At 43.2% G+C, this 20,871-nt stretch overlaps 1 protein-coding gene across 1 annotated transcript in view; it reads right to left on the bottom strand.

Annotated features, from left to right (window-relative positions):
- Positions 1-20,871, bottom strand: part of LOC310878179 (CUB and sushi domain-containing protein 1-like) — a 740,702-nt gene that overhangs the window by 329,456 nt on the left and 390,375 nt on the right. Inside the window, exons 6-7 of the mRNA XM_083792333.1 lie at positions 9,911-10,023; positions 5,263-5,340 (exon numbers count right to left, since the gene is read on the bottom strand). Coding sequence (XP_083648459.1) covers positions 5,263-5,340; positions 9,911-10,023 — 191 coding nt within the window. The remainder of the gene's footprint in view (positions 1-5,262; positions 5,341-9,910; positions 10,024-20,871) is intronic.

Genomic DNA, 20,871 nt, shown 5'->3' with positions numbered 1-20,871 from the left:
TGTGTGTGTGTGTGTGTGGCTCCGGTAAGAGCCATCAAGCTGCTCTCCAGGCACTGTGTGGACGAGGAGAGTGTGTGTGAAGTGCATTTTGTTGATATGCATGCACTCCTCTGCTCTCCTCTCTTCCCTCTCACATCCTCTCATCATTCCTCTAGCCCTGCCTCCCTCTCTCATGTTCATGGGTCAATAAAGCCAAGAATTAAAAACAAGAAAAATGGTATAGGGTCTGCATTTCGATGCCTTTTATCCAACGCTCTATACGGTCAATTAAATTCACCATGCACGTACACGTACACGTACGCGCGCGCGCGCACACACACACACACACACACACACACACACACACACACACACACACACACACACACACACACACACACACACACACACACACACACACACACACACACACACACACACACACACACACACACACACACACACACACACACACACACACAGTCAATGCAAGGCAACAACCAGCTCATCAAGGGCAATTTTAGGGCTCAAGGAATTCAACGCGGAGCCATGGCGTCATTCGCGGCACCACTACATTTGCATAAACATCCTACTACAGTACAGTACAGTACTCAGGTTCGAATCCCGCTGCCGCCACTATTTTTCCAACAACCGCGGACTACTATTATTTGACGATAAAGTGCAGACCACCAAGCGTGCAAATTGCCGTGTCGAACGTTGCGAAGTTCACTTGAGCTGACTCAGCCCCGTTCAAGTTGCAACCCGATATGGACACAATAGCAAATCCTCGTCCGCCAGAGTACCACAAGTAGGGAGAGTCGTGAGCGGGGCCGTCACTATTTACTAGTACATTTCCATGCTCGTGAATGTGACACATGACAGAGGCGAAGCCGTTCCGCGTGCGTCACAGAAAGGGACATTTGGTATAGGCCAATCAGAGGCAGGTGATGTCGAACGAGAGACACGAGTGGCACGAAATTAGACAAAATAGCCGACCTGTTAAAGTACTGAAAATAGCAGATGCATGGCAGTCATGAACTTGTGGATCATCTATTGTCAGTAAAAAGAAAATGAAACTATGCCCTACTTCATCATACAAAAGTGTTGCACAAAGATGTGAGATCAGCTACTGCCAGTAAAAAAATAACGTATAACTTTTTTTTCATGCCCTACTTCATCATACAAAAATGTTGTGAGCATAATGTACTAGAGGTTCGGGCCACTACACAGACCTCACATTAAGAGTTTGGGCCGATATACTGTACCTAAAGTACCTAAAGTACTGTGTGATAACCCTAACACTGGTGTTGCCGGGGTTATGGCGCTCACAGTAACACCCCTCTATCACGCTCTCTCTCTCACACACTGATCGAGCTCTAGGAAAACGGTGCCTAATAACGGTGATCCCTAACCGTCAGGCATATATGGGCATAATGTATGTGCATGCCCACCACAGACAGACCAACATACAATGGCAGCCTGCTCCCCACAACTTGAACTTGAAACAGTACCATATTGTACCGAATATAGCATGACTCTGATTATAAGACGGCCCTCATTTGTCAAGACTCATTTGTGTAAAAAGAACACATTATAGTAGTAGTTCTTTAAGGATATTGCCTTTGGAAAAAAAACATAGTCTTATATTCAGCACAATAGGGTTCAGTGGAATATTATGTATTGTGTATATGCTTAATAAGAATAAAGAAAAATGCAAAAATTAATCTATGATGCCGAGTTTGCTGTACTGAAGGGAAACGTAAGGTTCAGAGTCAGACAAGAGTCATATAAGCTCTCTCCAGGGAGAGGCAGATGTGCCGTACCAATCTTGTTCATTTCCAGTGGCGGCTTTGTGAAATTTACAACCGGTTAATTTTACAATTGATCACATCTTGGAGCGTCTTGTGTGCCCTGGCGTCATCTTGTTACAAAGCCCTGGAGAGAGCGAGGATTATGCATCAGACACTCACCGCGTGATGATTCATTACCACGCCACCGTCGCACGCGTAAAACTATCCGTCTTGATCTTTTGCCATCTTCATAATTATTCCACAGCAGTGCGATGCCGTGGCTACTGGCAGAGAACAACTCCCCAGTGCGGGCCATCTTGTTTATCCCTCCACCACCCATCACTCTCTGTTCGCTCGTCTTGTTGGTCGGTCCATCTGCCCACCTGTCTCCACCCCCCCCCCCCCCCCTCTCCTTTCTCGCCTGTCTCTCTTTAAAGCCTAAATTATTAGTATTACTGTGTCACTCGCCCGTCAAAAAATATGATTGAAAATCGTCATTTTGGGCTTTGTCTGTCTGTCTGTCTGTCTGTCTGTCTGTCTGTCTGTCTGTCTGTCTGTCTGTCTGTCTGTCATTGTGTGTGTGTGTGTCTGTCTGTCTGTCTGTCTGTCTGCCTGCCTGTTAACTTATGCAACCATTACCATACCCACTATACAAACGACGAATGACGTCTCCATATCCACGTATACTAGGTGGGATTACACAATCAATGGCGCAAATGTGATTCACAAGTGGCTCATCATTCTCTTGGCAGTTAAGACCCTTAATCAGTCCGTCTCTCTATCAAATATAACGTAGGCTAGAGAGACTTGTACAGAAAGTCTCTGTGATTATGATTCATAAGCGCTCCAATCTCTAGACAGGTAAGAACTCATTACCATCAGTCACTGGTTCCCTATAATGATTACAGATTGCAGATTACACATCCTCCTGCCATAGAGCTGTAATATCCCTGCTGGGACATGTACGTACAGTACGTGGAAGTAGAGAGAGAACCGCTGTTCAAAGGTTTGGGAATGAAAACAAGCTCTGGAATCTACGATAATATCTCGTCCGTACAAGATATTATCTCATACGTACAAGATAAAGATAATATCTTGTACGGACGAGATATTGTACGTACAAGATAAAATATATTTTGAATGCATGGCCATTCAGGGGCTCCATAGTACGAATCTACTTTAGGATAGTTTAATGAATGTGGGTCCAAGGGTGAGAGAGTAAGCTTTTTGCATGCGTGCACGTGCATGAGTGTGCGTGTGTGTGCGTGTGTGTGTGTGTGTGTGTGTGTGTCTGCGTGCGTGCGTGCGTGCGTGTTTTGGTATACAGAACAAGCGTTGGTCCCAGGGTGGGACATTCCACTTACTCTATTTCAGTCTCACCATGAGCAAAAAATCCTAGTGTTTTAATGAGCCTGGCTCCCAGGGTGAGAAACAAAAAAATCATTTAACTTGAAGACTGGAGGAAAAGAAAGGGGGAGAAAGAACTAAACTAAACTAAACGGAGCCGAGTCCAGGGCAGTTAAAGTCATTATCCACACTCTGACTCGACATGGTGATTATACAGATAAGCAATGCGGATTATTAACATTACAAGTGGGATATGATACCGGTAAGTTTGGAAATTGAACTCACCCGCCCACCAGCAGGGAATATTTCTCATCCCAGGCGAGACTGTGCAGCATGCCTGATATGTTTGTCTGCTCTGCACTGATATGAACTCAGGCTGATTGACACTTAAACAGGCCTGAATCTCTAGACATGGTTTTAGCTTTTTTGCAGCCGCGGGTAAATTGCTATTAGACTCGGGTGCGTGATGACCCAACAGAAGACAGGATTATAAAAATAAAATAAATAAAAATATAGCATTTGAAAATATCTTGTGTTTTAGTTGATTACTATTATTTTGAGTATACAGTAGTAGGCTTTACTGCAGTCATAGCAGTGGCCAGATGTAATTATCTAGCTATAGATGCTATACCGGTGAGCTTGTAGATCTTCTCTTTTCAGCAACGGACACCATTATGTGACAGAGTATGAATTAGGCATTATAGGTGATCCTGTTCAATGGTTCAATAAGCTTTTTATCCCACTATGCAATTCATGCATAGGATTGTGTTTTTTAATCATGGAAATAGATAAGACTCAGAGGATAATAGGGGTGCATAATGTATTATAATTAGATCTAATTGATTGCAGCTATAGGCACCTTTTCAAGACTGCCATGTGAATATCAAACTTTGTAATAATCAATTAACTAACTAAATCAATATGTATTGTCAGACAACTCCCAGACTGGATTGAGGATGTTCTTATTTCAGTTCAAATAAATGGGTAAAGGAATGTACAGTAGCTGCCAAAACAAAATCCAGATGGAATATGTGGTAATCACAGGGATATGAATACATACATACAAACAACCATCCCATGTGTCCTTAGTTAAACACATGAAATCACTTAAAATGAAAAGCCATCCATTTGAAATTGTCACCTGGCACCTGCATGTCAATTGACTGTTGCTTGAGACAGTGTTTCACAAGTTGAGATGTTTGCAACATCACAGCCGAGTTTCACGTGTGCTGCAAAAGGCTGTATATACGCATGTGGACTCACCATGAGGCTCTGAAACTACCCGCTTCCAATGTTATCAACCCATACAATCACCAGTATGTTCTTATATGGACCATGCAATGGAGGCAATATGGACATTTACACATACTGCCTACCCCAAGTAGGCGACTATAGGAAATGAGCACATGCCGCCGAAGTGAAAACATTGTGAAACTGACTTACATGGCCGGTTAAGACTGCAGGTTATGGTTATATTTAGCGTTATGGTTAGTAATAGTCGGACACCATGTCAGACAATGGCTGACAACAATGTCAATATGTGGAAATGTCCATAGGCTACTGGCTGCATTGCATGGACTTGATAAGGGCTGATGACAGAGATTAAATCATCTGGTAACATCCACACCTGTTTATTGTTGTTGTTGGATCCACATTAGCTACTATACCTTTGCATTGCTATGCCTCATTGTACATGCAAACATTATAATTGCGACGATATACAAGCACACATGCAGAGATATACACAAACACGCCCACGCACGCACGCACGCACACACGCACGCAGGCTTTCATTAGCAAAGAAATTAAATCTGTAAATCTGTGTGATGTGGATAGTGGAAGTTTTTTAAGGGAACATTTTATGAAAAGGCCTATGCAATGGAAAAGTAATTAAACCACTCTTTTTCTTTTTTTCTTCTTAAAACTTGTTAACTCACAAGTATTTATTATTGATACAATCGATTATTTGCATTGCCAAATGATTCGATACGATACAAAGTGAAACGATCCATTTCGATATACTTTGATTCTTGAAATTAAAATAGATTTTTCGATGCAATTACTATACCGTTAAACCGATTTGGTATAGACACTCTCACTCTCTGACACACTCATTCTGACACATAAACGATGGGTGCTAACTTACAGACTGCATTTTTGTGGCTCGAGTCTTTACTGGGCATCATCTTCACTCCTCTGGACTTCAGCTCTATCGCTTTCTTTACTGTAGAGGTAGAGAGAGGTAGAGAGAGGTAGAGAGAGGTAGAGAGAGAGAGAGAGGGAGAGAGAAAGTCAATTTAGCTATAACAGTTCAAAGCATGTGTAATGCAGTCCAGAAAATACACCATCCTGCCTGCTCTGTGTGAAGAGGAGGAGAAAAAGCAATGAATCGAAAATAGGTTTGAGGGTTCAGCGTGATGGGAGAGGAGAGGAGAGGAGAGGATGGGAGAGGAGAGGAGAGGAGAGGAGAGGAGAGGAGAGGAGAGGAGAGGAGAGGAGAGGAGAGGAGAGGAGAGGAGAGGAGAGGAGAGGAGAGGAGAGGAGAGGAGAGGAGAGGAGAGGAGAGGAGAGGAGAGGAGAGGAGAGGAGAGGAGCCATGAGGACAAACACGCAGCAAAGAGACCAGAAAAGGAGAAAAGGGGGGGATAAAGGAGCTGTGTGAGGGGGGCATCATTAGAATGCATTACAACACCCCCCCCCCCCCCCCCGTTTTTTGCAGAAGCCTCACAGAGACTTTGTTTTATGTCACAACCCAACAACAATCCACAGAGAAATACATTTGGCAGGAGCAGTATATCACATACTGTACATTACCGTCTGTGTCACGCACACGCACACGCACGCGCACGCACACACGCATGCACTCACTCACTCTCTAATGGTCTTTGAAGTAAGTACTGATTTAGGGCCAAAACTCCAGTCCCACAGAGGGAAGGAAGGCAGAATGAGGCAGAGAAGGGGAAAGTAAAGGAAGGAGAGAGAGAGAGAGAGACAGATCTGGACATCTCCCAGCATGCTCTCGGCTGGCAACAGCCAATTAAATATGCGCTGCCACGGGGAAACTAATATGTTCGTTAATATGCTAATTAAGTCATGCAGCCAGCCAATTAGATGCCAGGAGAGGTCTTGCATGACAGGTGAAGAAAAACCTTGAGGTATATCTCTAAAAGGAAGGTGATATTTACAATGTTATTGTGTCCAAGTTGAGAATAAATAATCAAATGTGTCCATAACGATAGTCGATTATAATTTCAACTCTTTATTGTCCTACTCATAGGGCTGTATTTAACCTCAGTGTTATCTAGAGCCTGCACTCGCTCAATAGAGAGAGCTAGTGCATTTTCCGGCATCAGCTGCGGAACACCCGTGGCATGCGTTAGCGTTTTTCGGCGGCATCAGTCCGACACTCTACCCCAAACCCTTACCCTAACCATAACCGCAAGCACATGGCATCAGTCCGACACTCTACCCCAAACCCTTACCCTAACCATAACCGCAAGCACATGGCATCAGCCGCGACAGTGTTTCTCAGCGGCATCAGTCCGACACTCCCCCCCCCCAACAACAAAGATGGCAAAAGCAAACATTCTTTGTTCTGTACTAGCTGCTTCTTTTGACCTGACAATGGAGAGTTTCCCCGGCCGGACGTAGCGCGTGGAAGGAACACGTTATTCTGACCAGTTCCTTTCCCCTCCATCTGGCGCCCCGGCTGGCCAGGGGGAGGTTGTTTAGAGACCAGGCTTACTGCATGCTTTTTGTGAGGCACGAGGAGAACATGCAAACTCCACACAGAAAGGCCATTTCGCCACCCCCGCCTCGGGTATGGGCAGGAGGTGATGCGGAGGAGAGAACAGCGCCCACAGCGGGAATCGAACCCAGGACCTTCTAGCTGTGAGGCGACAGCACTACCGACTGTGCTACCTTGCCCCCAACAGTGCAGCTGTCATAATATCTACTCCGGCAGTGGCTGGCCCTTCTCCCGGCAGTTTCGCGTCTCATTGCCGTTGCCGGAGAGTGCACTCGCTGCTTCTGTCCCTCAAACCTCTCTCTGCTTGCCAGCAGCCGCGCAATTAGGCGTCAGTAGGCCCCCACGCAGGCGCGCGAGTGCGGCCGCCGTTCTGCGTTTTGGTTTATAAACAGCAGGGCACTGTACAGTAGTTGTGATTTGTGAACGTACCTGTCACGATTGTGAACAGAGAAGCAGCATCCGCAGCTCTGCACAGTCCAGGCCCAGGAGAGCTAGCCCACTGCACACTCGCGCACTTCTGACTTCCTTCATGTTATTAGCCTACAGTACACTCCAGCAGAGCTGTTGGGAGGTGGGACACGTGTGTGCCTATGATGTGTGCCAGCAACCGCCACCACCAGGCTCCGCCAAACTTTGTTCAACTGTATTTATAATTTTATTTTACCGACGGCACGCACGAGTGGACGACCGCGTGCCCCAAATGCCTCTGGGCCCCAACAGAGTTGCGTTGTCACACTAGTTGCGCCCCTGGTAATGGTCGCCTGCCGTCCGAGTCGCACACCGAAATAGTTGCGTTGTGATGCATTGCGAGCTTTAGATAAAAATATTTATGGTACCATTTACAATTTAGGCATTTAGCAGACGCTCTTAATCCATAGCATTTTACAGTAAGCAAGAACACCACAAGGTAATACATCAAATATATAGTCATCATAAGCAAACTAAGGACCCAACATCCAACTAACAGTAGAATATCTGTACAATGAAACTATGAGTATACACTATAGAGGCTATGTCTACATAAAATGCAATCTAAGTTACATAAGTTTAGCCTTTGCTATACAGCAAGATAGAGGCTGAAGAGGTGAGTTTTCAGACGAAAACATCTTTTTTTTTTTCTTTTTTTTTAATTACGTCTTGTCGGCCTTGGCACCCATTGCAAAGACGTCTAGAAGACGGGATTACGGTTTTGGCACTTAAACAGTTAACTACCCGACTTCAATCTGTCACCACTCGGCAGTACTTGAGGTCTCTAAAAGTTGTTATCTGAAACTGTGAGACCTGAGCCAACACGTCTCGTAGAACTGGCCGATCGCAAGACCTCCACTTTCATTCACCCCTCCTTGCCTTCTGCCTCTCATTATCCACTAATATTACTAAAGGTGGCCTGACACTAGCCGATTTTCTTTCAATCTAAAATCTTATAGCACCACACACTACGGGATAATCGGGCCTGATTATTTTATGCAGCACACACTACACGGTTTTAAAACTCGGGCACAGCGTACCCAAGGATTCTCGGCCCTGAGGGAGTGGAGAGGAGAGGGGGAGAGGGGAGGGGAGGGGAGGAGGAGAGGAGACGGGACGAGGAGAGGAGGGTTGCAGGGCAGAGCAAATATCAAACATTCTTGATGTTGATCGGGCCGATCCCGATCGCGCTGTGACTGTGAGCGGCCCCGAGCAGATCGGAGGGATTACGATTGGATCTTTTATACACTCACACTATAGACGATAATTTATGCCCGAGAATCGCTCCCGGGCACCCCCCGAGTGTCAAAATAAATGCCCGATTATCGGCTAGTGTACGACCACCTTAAGCCCTTTTTTCTTCTATTGCACTATAGGATTCAGTCCTGTGTCTTTGAGCCAGTAAGCTCTTCTCCATTTTCTCCTCCGTCCTTAAACTCTCGTTTCTCCATCTTCTCACATTTTATCCATTTATCCCAAACAGTCAGAATTCAAGATGGCCTGTTCCGTTGAAAAGACATTTCTCACTTTCTTATCGACCTATGCTCGACACCATTTCTGACCTTGGGTGGTACTGTTACAGTATGGTGCTACCTGACTGGTATCAGACCTAGCTGGTATCATGGAAAGGTTTGCTTTAATCTTCCCGTAGACTCTTGACCAGGGTTCCAAAGGGGTCTCTACTATCGCTGTTATTTTGATGGCACTTCCTACTTCTCCCTTGTTGCCAACATTGATTAAAGCCTGCATTGCTGTATGGCATACAGCAGGGGTCTGCAACCTTTTTCACATGAAGTGCCCCGTTTTCATTTTCGTGATAGTCAGTGCCATATATAATTATGACACCACATCAAAATGAAATATTTCCAACTGATTTTGAGTGTCCATATACAGAAGTATACACATAACAAGCTTAGAAATATCTTCTTTCACATCAGGATGTAATGATTATTAAACTCAGAGCAGTAGCCCACCTACAGTATGTCCCAGAATTCCTCCCCAGTCATGAGTTGGAAGTTTGAATGAATGTACAATTATGTGCAGGATGTAATATGTACATGTGAGTGTCAGTGGACTTATTTGAACTGACTAAGCCTTTTTTTGGAATATTTAATTTGAAAAGAAAAATATATTCTCTGTCTCACTCTTATGCCAGTGTGCCAGTGATAACCCTCCCCTGTGCCAATGTTGGCACCCGTGCCTAAGGTTGCCTACCCCTGGCATACAGCATCTGCTGTGTGATGTCAGCCATGGCATACAGTGGCTGACATCACACAGCAGATGTCTTCCCCGCCACCTCAAACTCAACACACGCGAGATTGAGCTTCTCTTTTTCCATGGACCTTGCTGGACCTTTCCGTTTACATCGTCAACACCCTGGAGGCTCTTGTGTTCCAAAAGACAAGCAGGTGGAGTGATCCTGGACACTCCAAACATCCTATCAACTCTCTCCCTTTTGATTCGCCAACTGCGTAATGACCTCTCCCCCTCATTCAGGACGGTGGAGCTTTCCCCAATGCTCAGAGAGAGAGAGAGAGAGAGAGAGAGAGAGAGAGAGAGAGAGAGATATATACTGTACCTTGGTACTGAGCACTGAATCCTTTCCTACGATGGTTGCTATCAGAGGTGAAATGTAGACGCAGCCAATTCTTACTCGATATCACCGGGGAGGGCAGGGTTGTACCAGTTAACCTGAAAAACACATGTAAATACACACATGAGGTAGTCATGAATTAAACACCATTCCAGTAGTTTCTTTCCTACTTTTAATGTGCAGGTGGTCTGTTGTATGTCTTGTTAATTTATGGGAAGAAAGGACCCAACTTATAATGTTGCAAATATGTGGCATGCATGAAACTCGAATAATTTTGACATAGCACCTTGGGAGTTTAAACTTGATGAAAGGAAAACTCTTCCACTTTGTTATTGAGGGGACGAAAGGACCAAACTCAAAATGTTGCAAATATGTGGAGTGCATGAAAGTGAAATATACTTGTCACTTTTGTTTATTTTTCATTTTGACATGTCGCCGTGAGAGTTTAAAACTTAATGAAAATAAATCTCATCCCATCATATTTTGACACATTGTCGAGGGTAACCTTTCATGAATTGCATCATGTGTATTGAACCTGACGTAATACAGAGCATGTCACCTCAATGCTGTCCGTGACGGTCCTAATATTCAGCTTACACCAAACTGATATCCTCAGGTTCTTCATAAACAAACACAGCTAAAAACAAGCGTAGTCTTTTGATCTGTCAGACATTACCAAGGTTGAAGAAATTCTTCTGTTTTTGGTCCTTTCAGATGGGCAGCAACTGACGTGCCTACTAGTAATTCATTTGTAATGAGAGCCTTGTGTTTATTTTGGATGCGTGGAGAAGTTGAGGGGCGATCATATTTGTGGGCGCGGCGCCGTTAAATTGTCGCGCGTTTGCTCGTTTTGTTTTATTTTTATTTTATGCTACACGTCCCGCGCCCTTCATGCGCAGACCTGTTGTGGATCCAGGCGACAACGCCTGTCGTCACCCGCTCCACATCTGAAATACTCGTAAAACAGAACTGTCACATACTTAAAAAATACATAAAAGCTTAGATAGTGAAACCAAAACTAAAAATCCAAATGCAAGAAGTTGACAGTGTTTCATCACTGTTTACCATACAATACATGTTGGGGGTTTACCATGGATTATGAATCCTAAAAATTGCCATGGTACTGTATATAACAAGACTAAAGAGCAGGGACATGCGGAGAGTGTTAGAGACGGAGGCAGGGGCTGAAATCCCGTAAGAGGGCATTATGAGCTTGCAGATCAGCTATTTTCGGGGCGCAATCCAGCACTCTTTATCTACTGGAGATGCGGCGTGTACGGCATGGATTTCGAAACTAATTTGTTCAACACAAAATGCAAAAGGGCAGGGACTGAAGCCCCCTTTGATGTCTATGTGTGCACGTCCCTCCTAAAGAGAATAAAAGCAGCCCCTGAAGTCAGTGCTGCTTCTACACTGAATCCACAACGTATCTTTTTGCGCAGTGAGTGACAGGTATGAGTGACAGCCATGTTGATGAGCCAGTTGGGATCCAGCCAGAGCTCTGCCGCTCAAGCAACTCTTCCTGGCAGGAGAGCGTAAAGTCAAGGAGGAGAAATATAGAGACTCAATGCTTTTGTCTGGCAGCTTGTTTGTAAATGACTTGTATACATTTGACGTTGTACAGCACAGCGTGTTTCTAGTTGGCTGCCACTCTGTCTTACAGTATCTCACAGCAACAGCAGAAAGTTGAACTTTTCTCAACATATAGAACTTTTCTCAACATAGCCAGTGCATTGAAGCTCTACTGCTTTCTCGGAACGTGCCAGCGGAATACCACCGCTGGTGTGAATTATGACCTCAACTGGAAATGTGCCAAGGGGTGGCGCTATACAGGCAAAGGGCATTGGGACACCCAAACACAAATTCTCGGACAAACCATTTGGTAGTTTTTAGACACCTTATTTGAAAGTAAAATCATGCAAGTTGATATTTTGGCCTGAGGGTGGCAGTAGAGAAAAGGTCATGGGGTCACTCGAGGTTCATTATGCAAGCAAGTTTCCTGTCAATTTTCTGAGGCAGATTATAAAAAAATGTCTTCTAAGTCAGTGGTTCTCAAACTATTTCATTATTCCAATTGCGTATATTATGTTGTTCCATGGACCCCACAAAAGCAAAGATTTTACTTAAAAATGTTCGCTCTGAAAGAATATATATTCAAAGATTTGCACCACATTTTCAAGATTTTTCAAAAATAGAAGATCTACAAGCTCTTACCTTGTACATCTGCTATTTTTCAATAGCTAAAGTATAACATAATGCTTAAAACACCAAAAGGGGTTCCCGTCCTGTGCACATTTTTCCCTTGGGGGTGGGTTTGGTGTAGGGTGGAATTCTCATATCTGACTTTTGTTTTGTGAATCTGTTAATGTTAATGTAATGAGTATTACGAATCATGTTCTGTTGTAAGTAGGATAGGCATTTATAAGCGTTCTTTCAGCTTCTGCCTATTCCTTTTGATCATCTTCATGTTTTTGTAGGATGATCAAATAAACTAAACCAAACTAAACTTAACTGCTCTCATGTCTGCTATTGTTTGCAAGAAACAACACGTGATGTGTTGTAAAATATCCATGTCTGCCAGTATGCTTGCACAAATTTAAAACGACAATGTAAGTTACTGTAGGGCGGCTAGGGCCTGTGCGTGTGCCCCAAAATACGATAGGATTGCAGTTACCATCCAGTCAGAGCCATAAGGCTCTATCATCATGAGCAAGGCTGGGACCGAAGGACACTCTATATGTCTGTGTGCAGTGAAAAGGGGAGGGGCCGTTGCCATGCACCCTGGGAAACGAACAGATCTTCAAGCTAATAACGCGTGTTTTGGAGAATTGAGACATATTTTGTGTCACAGCAAATAGATCTTTTCTCAAGGAAAGGACGGTGCAATAAGTATATTATCGTAAAATACAGACTAGTAATTATACAACAAAAAATAAAAAAGAAGAAAGAAGAAACGTGAAAGCATTACATGTAGTGCGGTGGATTTCCTATGGCAGAGGTGGGCAACTTTGACAATGGCGAGGGCCACTACATTTCCACACTCACTCCAGGGCCACATTGCATATTACTGTCCTAACAAAAATAGCCGATCTACAAGCTATTTTGATGCTATTTTTGCTATGTTAACTTTATATACTACGCATTATTACTAATTTAGAAGTAATTAAAGCGGGTCATGTTTGCATGCATGTTTGGAATTGTAACAGCTGAAATCAATAGTATATCAGTATTCCGATTTTCACATTATTCGAAGAGACACGGATAAACGACGTGGACACCTGATATAATTAGTGTGGCAGGATGAGTCTTTATGGAGAGGTTTTACTTCATTCTATTTGCAGCAATATACAAAAGGTGGTGAGTCAGGTGTAAGCTAGCTATAGGGTTCGCTTAAGGGTAATAACCTAACATATCAGAAAAACTAAACTAAAAAACTAACCTTGTTGACAGTATAGGTTTTGTGAAGAGAATGACGTATGCCCTGCTTCCCGTAAATACCTTTGGAGAGCCCCAGAGCACAGGGCTTCACCCATAACCCCAGTGGGGTTGCTCAGTTGCCAGTAGTAGAAGACTGTGGTTGTACAGGGCAGCTCCCAGGTGAGGAGTGTAATTGAATGAATGTGAAGCGAGGTCTTTGCTGCCATGAAAATACATGCTCAGCATGTCCCTTGGCAAATAAAGGTTAAACATTGATTTCACAGGTCTGTTTGAAAATAATCCAACAAAAAAGCAATAACTGTCATGAGTATAAATTCCATAAGTTATACGTACAGGGTGGGGGTAAAGGCAGGCGGGGAAAAGGCATCTTAATAGTGATACAAAAGCTTTGGGAATTGATAAAGTGTTCATGATATTCAAGTCCCTCAGCAAATAACAACATAACTATCTCCTCTCCAAGCTATTTAGTTTGTTGTGTTAGATGTGTTTCTGTTCAGTTGACGCAGGAACAATTGCGATCATACAGCGGAAGTAAGAGGTCTTTTCTGATAGCTCTGTTTTCCGCTTATTGACACAGACAAGTTGGTGCATGAAAAATCAATTTAGATGAGACTAGGGGGAGACGACAACACAGAATGAGGGCGGAGGGAAGCCGAGCAGTACCGGAGAAAAGACAAAATACAACAAGCAAGCAACGGACGGGAGCAGAATATAGATAACACAATGAGGGGTGAAGGAAGTGTAAAGAACCCAGAGCATGTCACGCAAGTCGAGGCGAGGAATGGCTCGAGTGTGGGGAGTTGACGTGACTTCAAGGCGTAAAATCCATGATTGCTAATTTAAGAGAGCGTATGAATGTAACCGAATGGACCCGTATTAGTTTACATCTGAATGCCGTCTGAGTTACAAACAGACAAGTTTAGGAGGATTTCGGGATGATGAGTTTGTCTCCCATGGTAAGTCTTACATCAGACCCAGCTGCTGTCACATACAGTTACCAATGGCAACCAAGGCAATGGTAGAAATCTAGAGTGAAATGGTGCAGTGTGACAAAGGAAATGATGTAACGTTTCTGGCAGCATCGGAGACAACAACCTTCCGTCACTTGATCGACTAGAGTCAGTGTAGCTAGCTATCGCAGGTATACTGTTGTTCCATTTGTAATGTCTTCTTGACAACTTTGAGTATTAAAAGTGGATTTAAAGGGGCACGGTGGCACAGTTGGTAGTGCTGTCGCCTCACAGCTAGAAGGTAATGGGTTTGATTCCCGCCTGGGGAGCGTGGGTGCTGGCGGCGTGATTCCTCCTCTGCGTCATCAGTGCCCATACCCGAAGGCGGTTGGCGAAAGGGCCTTTCTGTGTGGAGTTTGCATGTTCTCCCCGTGTCCCCTAGGGTAGGTACCCTCACAAAAAACATGCAGTAATCCTGGTCACTAAACTGCCTCCCCCTGACCAGCCGGGGCGCCTGATGGAGGGGAAAGGAACTGGTTGGAATAACGTGTTCCTTCCACGCTCTACGTCCAACCAGGGAAACAACTTGGACACTCAGGCATGAAGGAAGCATGAGTTCAAGTCCGTTGCTCTCCCCATGTCCCCCATATATGGGGGACTAGGTTGGTGGAGGGTGTGTAGAGCCCAGGATCACATTAGTTGATTGACACAGGGGTGAAAAATGGGTTACAAAATCGTGGGATAAAAATATATATTAGGAAAAAAAAGAGAAAAGTGGATTTAAAGATGGAGTGCCGTGATCCTGACAACTTTGAGTATTAAAAGTGGATAAGATGGAGTGCCGTGATCCCCCCCACCCCCCTAAAACAAAACCATGATCATCAGGTTACTATGATTATACTAGGAGAAATATTTTATTTAAGGACAGAAAAGTGTTAAAATGTTTTTTATGTGGCCACACCCACCAGGCAAACCAGGCATACTTAATGAACTGGTGGGTGTGGCCACATAAAAAACATTTTAACACTTTTCTGCACTTAAATAAAATATTTCTCCTAGTATAATCATAGAAACCTGATGATCATGGTTATTTCACTATATCACTGTCATTTATATTGGGCCTTTTGACCTGGGCCTCGATTGGGCCTTTTGAGAAACCAAGAATACACATGGGAAGACATATTTCAATTTCTAACCACACCTGGGGCTCTATTAGAGTAATGTTAACTCCATAGACACAAAACAGAAAAACCAAACATCACAGCACTCCATCTTTAAACACTATTGCAGTGTGAGCATAATATATAATATATTATATTTAAGTATTTAAAAACAGGATCCTTGATTTGGTTCATCCTATTATAAGGATAAGCTGTAGTGTTTTCAAACATGTGGGAAATGTATTATATTAGACTTTACTACTTCAATGATGTATTTACAAGACAATAAAATTGTCAGATGTTGGTCAGTTGATTCAAATGTTGCTGCTCAAGTCCTAATACCAAGAAATTGAATCATATCACTCCCAGTTCTCAGACCTCCTCTCTGTCAAATAATTGATCTCAAAACATCAAAAGTTGAGACTTGAGACTTCTCAGGTCATCAGGGACAGGTCTACTTTCTAAACCAGTGGTTTTCAACCAGTGGCCCGGAGACCACCAGTGGTCCTTCAGGGGGTTCCAAGTGGTCCGCAGCTAAATGGTTTGGGTGATTTGGAAAACCCCCGGTCTGCCCCGGTAACAAGATGTGCACATGCATGCACTACAGTGGGGGACACGCAACAGACCAACAGCACGCACACCAAGGCCCGCCCCCGCTCGCCCAGCCGTCATCCAATCAGGATAGAGAGGGGCCCTCTATCCTGATTGGATGACGGCTGGGCCACCTAGCCAAAAACGAAACATACGGTTTTTTGACCCCAGGTGTTAACTGGGGACAAGTTCAATTTGTCTCCCGAGGAAGACATTTGTCTTAGACAAAGGACCTGCATGCGACAGGGAGGAACTCCTTATATGGTCAGCACACTATAGTAGGGAGGATTATAAAAAAAATGAAAAGTGATATTTGAATTAGGTGAAATCACTGAATATACCTTTACATTTAGATAATGTATGAAAAAAAATTACATTTTGATAAAGGTTTTCCTGTTACAGTATCTCTCCTTGTGGTACTACAGCATGGAAATGAACAAATTAAGTATTGGGTCTGAGAGGCTAAATGTCATCAAATGGAGGTCTGTAGCTCAAATGCTGAATAAATAATAAAGTGTCAGAACTAAAGAATCAGTGTTCAGTATGCAGCACACATCTGGAACAAACTCCTAGAAAACTGCAAGAGCTTTCTGCTTGACACCGCCTTTTAACTTTTCTTTATCCATTTCTTATGCATTGTAATTTTATTCAATTATAAATTCTGATTCATTTTAACTTCTTACTTTTAGTCTTTTAATATTCAAAAGTAATTTTGTATTGTTGTTGCAGTGTTGCATGAACTGTGTCTTAATGTTTTGTGTAAGAGCTTGCAATTTCCTTGTTTAAATTTGCTATACAAATGAACTACAAATGAACAAATGAACACAAGTGTATAGTGCATTCTGTTTCGTTTTTGCTGCACTTTGGGTTTTCTCCTAAATAATGTAGTTATTTCACATTTCATTAGTTTATATGTGTGGCTGCACCATCATGAGATGCATGCTGGTAAGTAAGGCACACGCATTTGCTACTGACCCACTTTCCAAGGCCACTGGCAAGGTTACGCATTCCTCCCTAATATAGGACAAACAAAACTACACATGCTCAGCGTTTCATTGAAAATATGAAAGGCCTCGGCGTGCGCTACATTACCTTATCTTGTTGTTAATTTACAGCACCGCCACGCCAGATTACTGATCAAATGGCATGCAATTAACCACATTGAACCAGGGAAACCTTGTTGTCAAATTATGATAACCTAGTGGTCCTCATTAACTGCAGCATTACAAGGCTTAAGACACTTTTTAAACCTTTATTTTTAACCTGGCAGGTTGACTAAGAACATTATTATTATTGAGGGCATGTTTGTTTTTAGTCAAACATTAAATGCCATTAACAATAAAGAGAGTTTATGTTTTGTTTTGTCTGAATTTGTTTGACATCATCAATACATCACCTAATCATAGCAGCATGAGATAGACTTTAATATATTAGTGCCCCTCTCTTCACACAGGTGTGATATATTTAGCCTATAGCAACAATCTACTGTAGGAGAATAGCTGCCAGGGGAGGTAGCAGTATACACAGTGGTATAGTCCGGAATTAAAAATGTAGCCTACTTGAGTAAAAGTACAAAAGTATTGGCATCAAAATGTACCAAAAAGTAGAAAGTAGGCCTACTCATTGTGCAGAATGTCTCATTTCAAGTTTTCAAATGTATACAAATATTTTGAAAATAGCAGATCTACAAGCTTACAATGCGTCACATTGCGACGCATTGTAAGCTTGTACATTTTCAAATAGCCGAAATGTATATAGGTACAGTACAGTAGTGGAGTAGAAGTAAAAGTATTGGGAATTGGAAATACAAATACCTCAAACTTGTACTTAAGGGTAAATGTACTTAGTTATTTCTTACTTCCACCAGTGGTGGGCACGGTACATAAACACAGTCACACGGAGGATGTGCTCAGAGCAACAGTTTTTCCCCTGCTCATTTCACAACCCAATTCAAGCGTGCCAGTGGAACTGCAAAGAGCTTGTTTCCCTGCTCACTGAATGAACAGCGCCAGGTACAGTAAACCATTGCTGCTATGGAATAATATGGTTCCTTTAACAAAATTGATGATTTGGAAAGGAAACTATTCAGCGACGCCTCCAGAAAATCATGACTGGGGGTGCTATGGGGGTGCTGGCTATTTAGAGGGGGGGTCAAACGAGTTTTGTTTTTTTGGTTGGTACTTTATTTACAATTTGCTAATGAACACAGTGTTTCAACACCTATCTTGGCCCAAGCGCCCCCAACCCCCCGTAAAGGTATGTGACTACGTGCATGACAACATGACCACTGGGGAAGGGACATTTCAGTGGACAGTGCATATTGATATTGGCTTATTATTTTGCCTGTGGGTGCTTCTGCTCCTGAGCACCCGCGGAGTTGACGCCGCTGCCTGCCATCAAAATCTCAATAACTGACTTTTGTTTTATCCACTGTCCAAGACATAAGATTATTGTTACTAAATGATTGATGTTAATTACTTCACAGTATACTGTATATTTAAAGCCTTTATTTTGGTTGGGCAATTCAATAATCCACTCGCATGCATACAAAGGGTTTGTTAATATCCCCTTATTCGTGCACTCTTCCATATTATGATTACTGATTGAATAAATCATCCTCTCCTGCAACTAATCTCTTCCCCTAAGTCATTCATTGTCAGACTGCTTCAATAGTGTTGCTGTAGCTTCCGTGAACCTTTTCCACATTGTACAGAGTGTTGACTTGAGGCATGAAGATCAGATCAGTCAGAATCTTTACATTGCCAAGGCCTCTTTGTGAGGCCGTCTAGACGTTTTAAGACATGCGTGGGTGAATGCCTAAGGCCGGATACATATGGTTCACGATCGTATATCTGATCATATTTTAAATACATGCTAATTAAAGGCGAATAGCTATCTCTAAGCGCCTGTGTTTGCTGTAGCGCTGGCAGCATGTGTGTGGTTGGCGTGGTTTGAAATGATACTATTGTACAATTACTTGCTACAGACTGTAGGTGTAGCTGTTTCGTATCCAGAGCGAGTGAGCGACTTACTAAAAGTGCTAAGTTTGCACTATAAGTGGCATGAGTGTTTGTCAAGCAACATGGGATTAGAGTGCTATGAGGGAAGGAAATGTGCTAAGACTGTAATTTAGGTGATCCAATAACCCACATTCCTAGGATCTAAGGCAACTGCAAGGTAACGCAAGAGTAGCTGATGGAGGTACAGTATAGGGTGGGCCTGGGATACAATAGGTACAGTAGGAGGTGTTGTATGCTTGGCTGCATTGTTGTACAGTGGCAGTGGTGGAAACAGTATTACTTGTCTTAAAGCTTTTCAAAGTGAGTACAAAAGTATTTGCAAAAGTTACACTTAAAGTATCAAAAGTAGAAAGTACTCATTTGTGCAGAATGTACTCATTTCAAGTTTTCAAATGTATACACATCTTTTGAGAATAGCAGATCTACAAGCTCACAATGCGTGGCACACTGTGGGCTTGTAGATCGGCTATTTTCAAATAGTCGGAAAATAAATATATACTGTAGTGGCTGGTGGTTAATGTATGTTTTGTATTTGGAAGTACTAGACCTCTATGTTCCCGTTCTGGAGAACCGTGGGTCCAACCGACTCGATACCTGGCACTGCACTCCCTGTGGGGGTGTGGAACGCGTGTGTCGGTGGGTCAAACAGTTCTCGAGTTACGTGTATTACACACACGCACACAGACATGGCGCATTTATAGTAGGATAACTACTAACTAAAGTTTTCAAATAATTGTAGTGGAGTAAAAGTACAATATTTGGATCTGAGATTGAGTTGAAATTAAAAGTTTTAGGAATATGGAAATACTCACGTAAAGTACAAATACTTCAAACTTGTAGTTAAGCACTTACGTAAATGTACTAAGATACTTTACACCACTGACAGTACAGTGGGTCACTGGCTCTCTGGATTAGATGCAGGCAGCAACCAATTAGAAACACTGGTGATGACACACAACAAGGCAGTTATTTCATGAAATATGCTTTACGTTGCCATACATCTGGTTAGATTGAATTTGCCTCTAGCCTAGGACAATTCAATTTAGTCTATAGGACTTTGATAAATGATGCAGTCAAATCTCTTGTCTGGCTTGGTTTTGTTTGAAACTACAGACGGGCCAATTTAATATGTGGTCTCGGTGGAGGAGTAGTAACTTTGCATGACAGCCACGTTGCTGACATGGATAATCAATGCAGACATGCTTGTCAATCTAACGTTCTGTTATTTCTCACCAGGATATCAAATCTCAGATGAGGTTTGAGGGATGAATACAGACAGGCATTTTATTTATTTCACAAATTTTCATGAAATTCTCAGGGTGCAGACTCTAGTATTCATGATTCGTCAAGGACGTTGAGACTAAAGTACCGACTGCAGAATGGTTTTCTTTTCTTTTTCTCAAGTACTACCCAAATCTATTCTGGTCCATTAGCCCAGGGGTTCCCAACGCTGGGGTCGGGACCCCACATGGGGGAACGGAACACTGATGGTGGTCTATTAGCCCAGGGGTTCCCAAAGCTGGGGTCGGGACCCCACATGGGGGAACGGGACACTGATGGTGGTCTATTAGCCCAGGGGTTCCCAAAGCTGGGGTCGGGACCCCACATGGGGGAACGGGACACTGATGGTGGTCTATTAGCCCAGGGGTTCCCAACGCTGGGGTCAGGACCCCATATGGGGGAACGGGACACTGATGGTGGTCTATTAGCCCAGGGGTTCCCAAAGCTGGGGTCGGGACCCCACATGGGGGAACGGGACACTGATTATTATGGGTCATCAAAGATAT

Source organism: Protomyctophum parallelum, assembly GCF_964188405.1.
Source record: "Protomyctophum parallelum genome assembly, chromosome: 2".
NCBI classification, from domain to species: Eukaryota; Metazoa; Chordata; class Actinopteri; order Myctophiformes; family Myctophidae; genus Protomyctophum; species Protomyctophum parallelum.
Note: the sequence above shows the minus strand (reverse complement) of the source record. Positions and strands in the feature narration are given on the sequence as shown.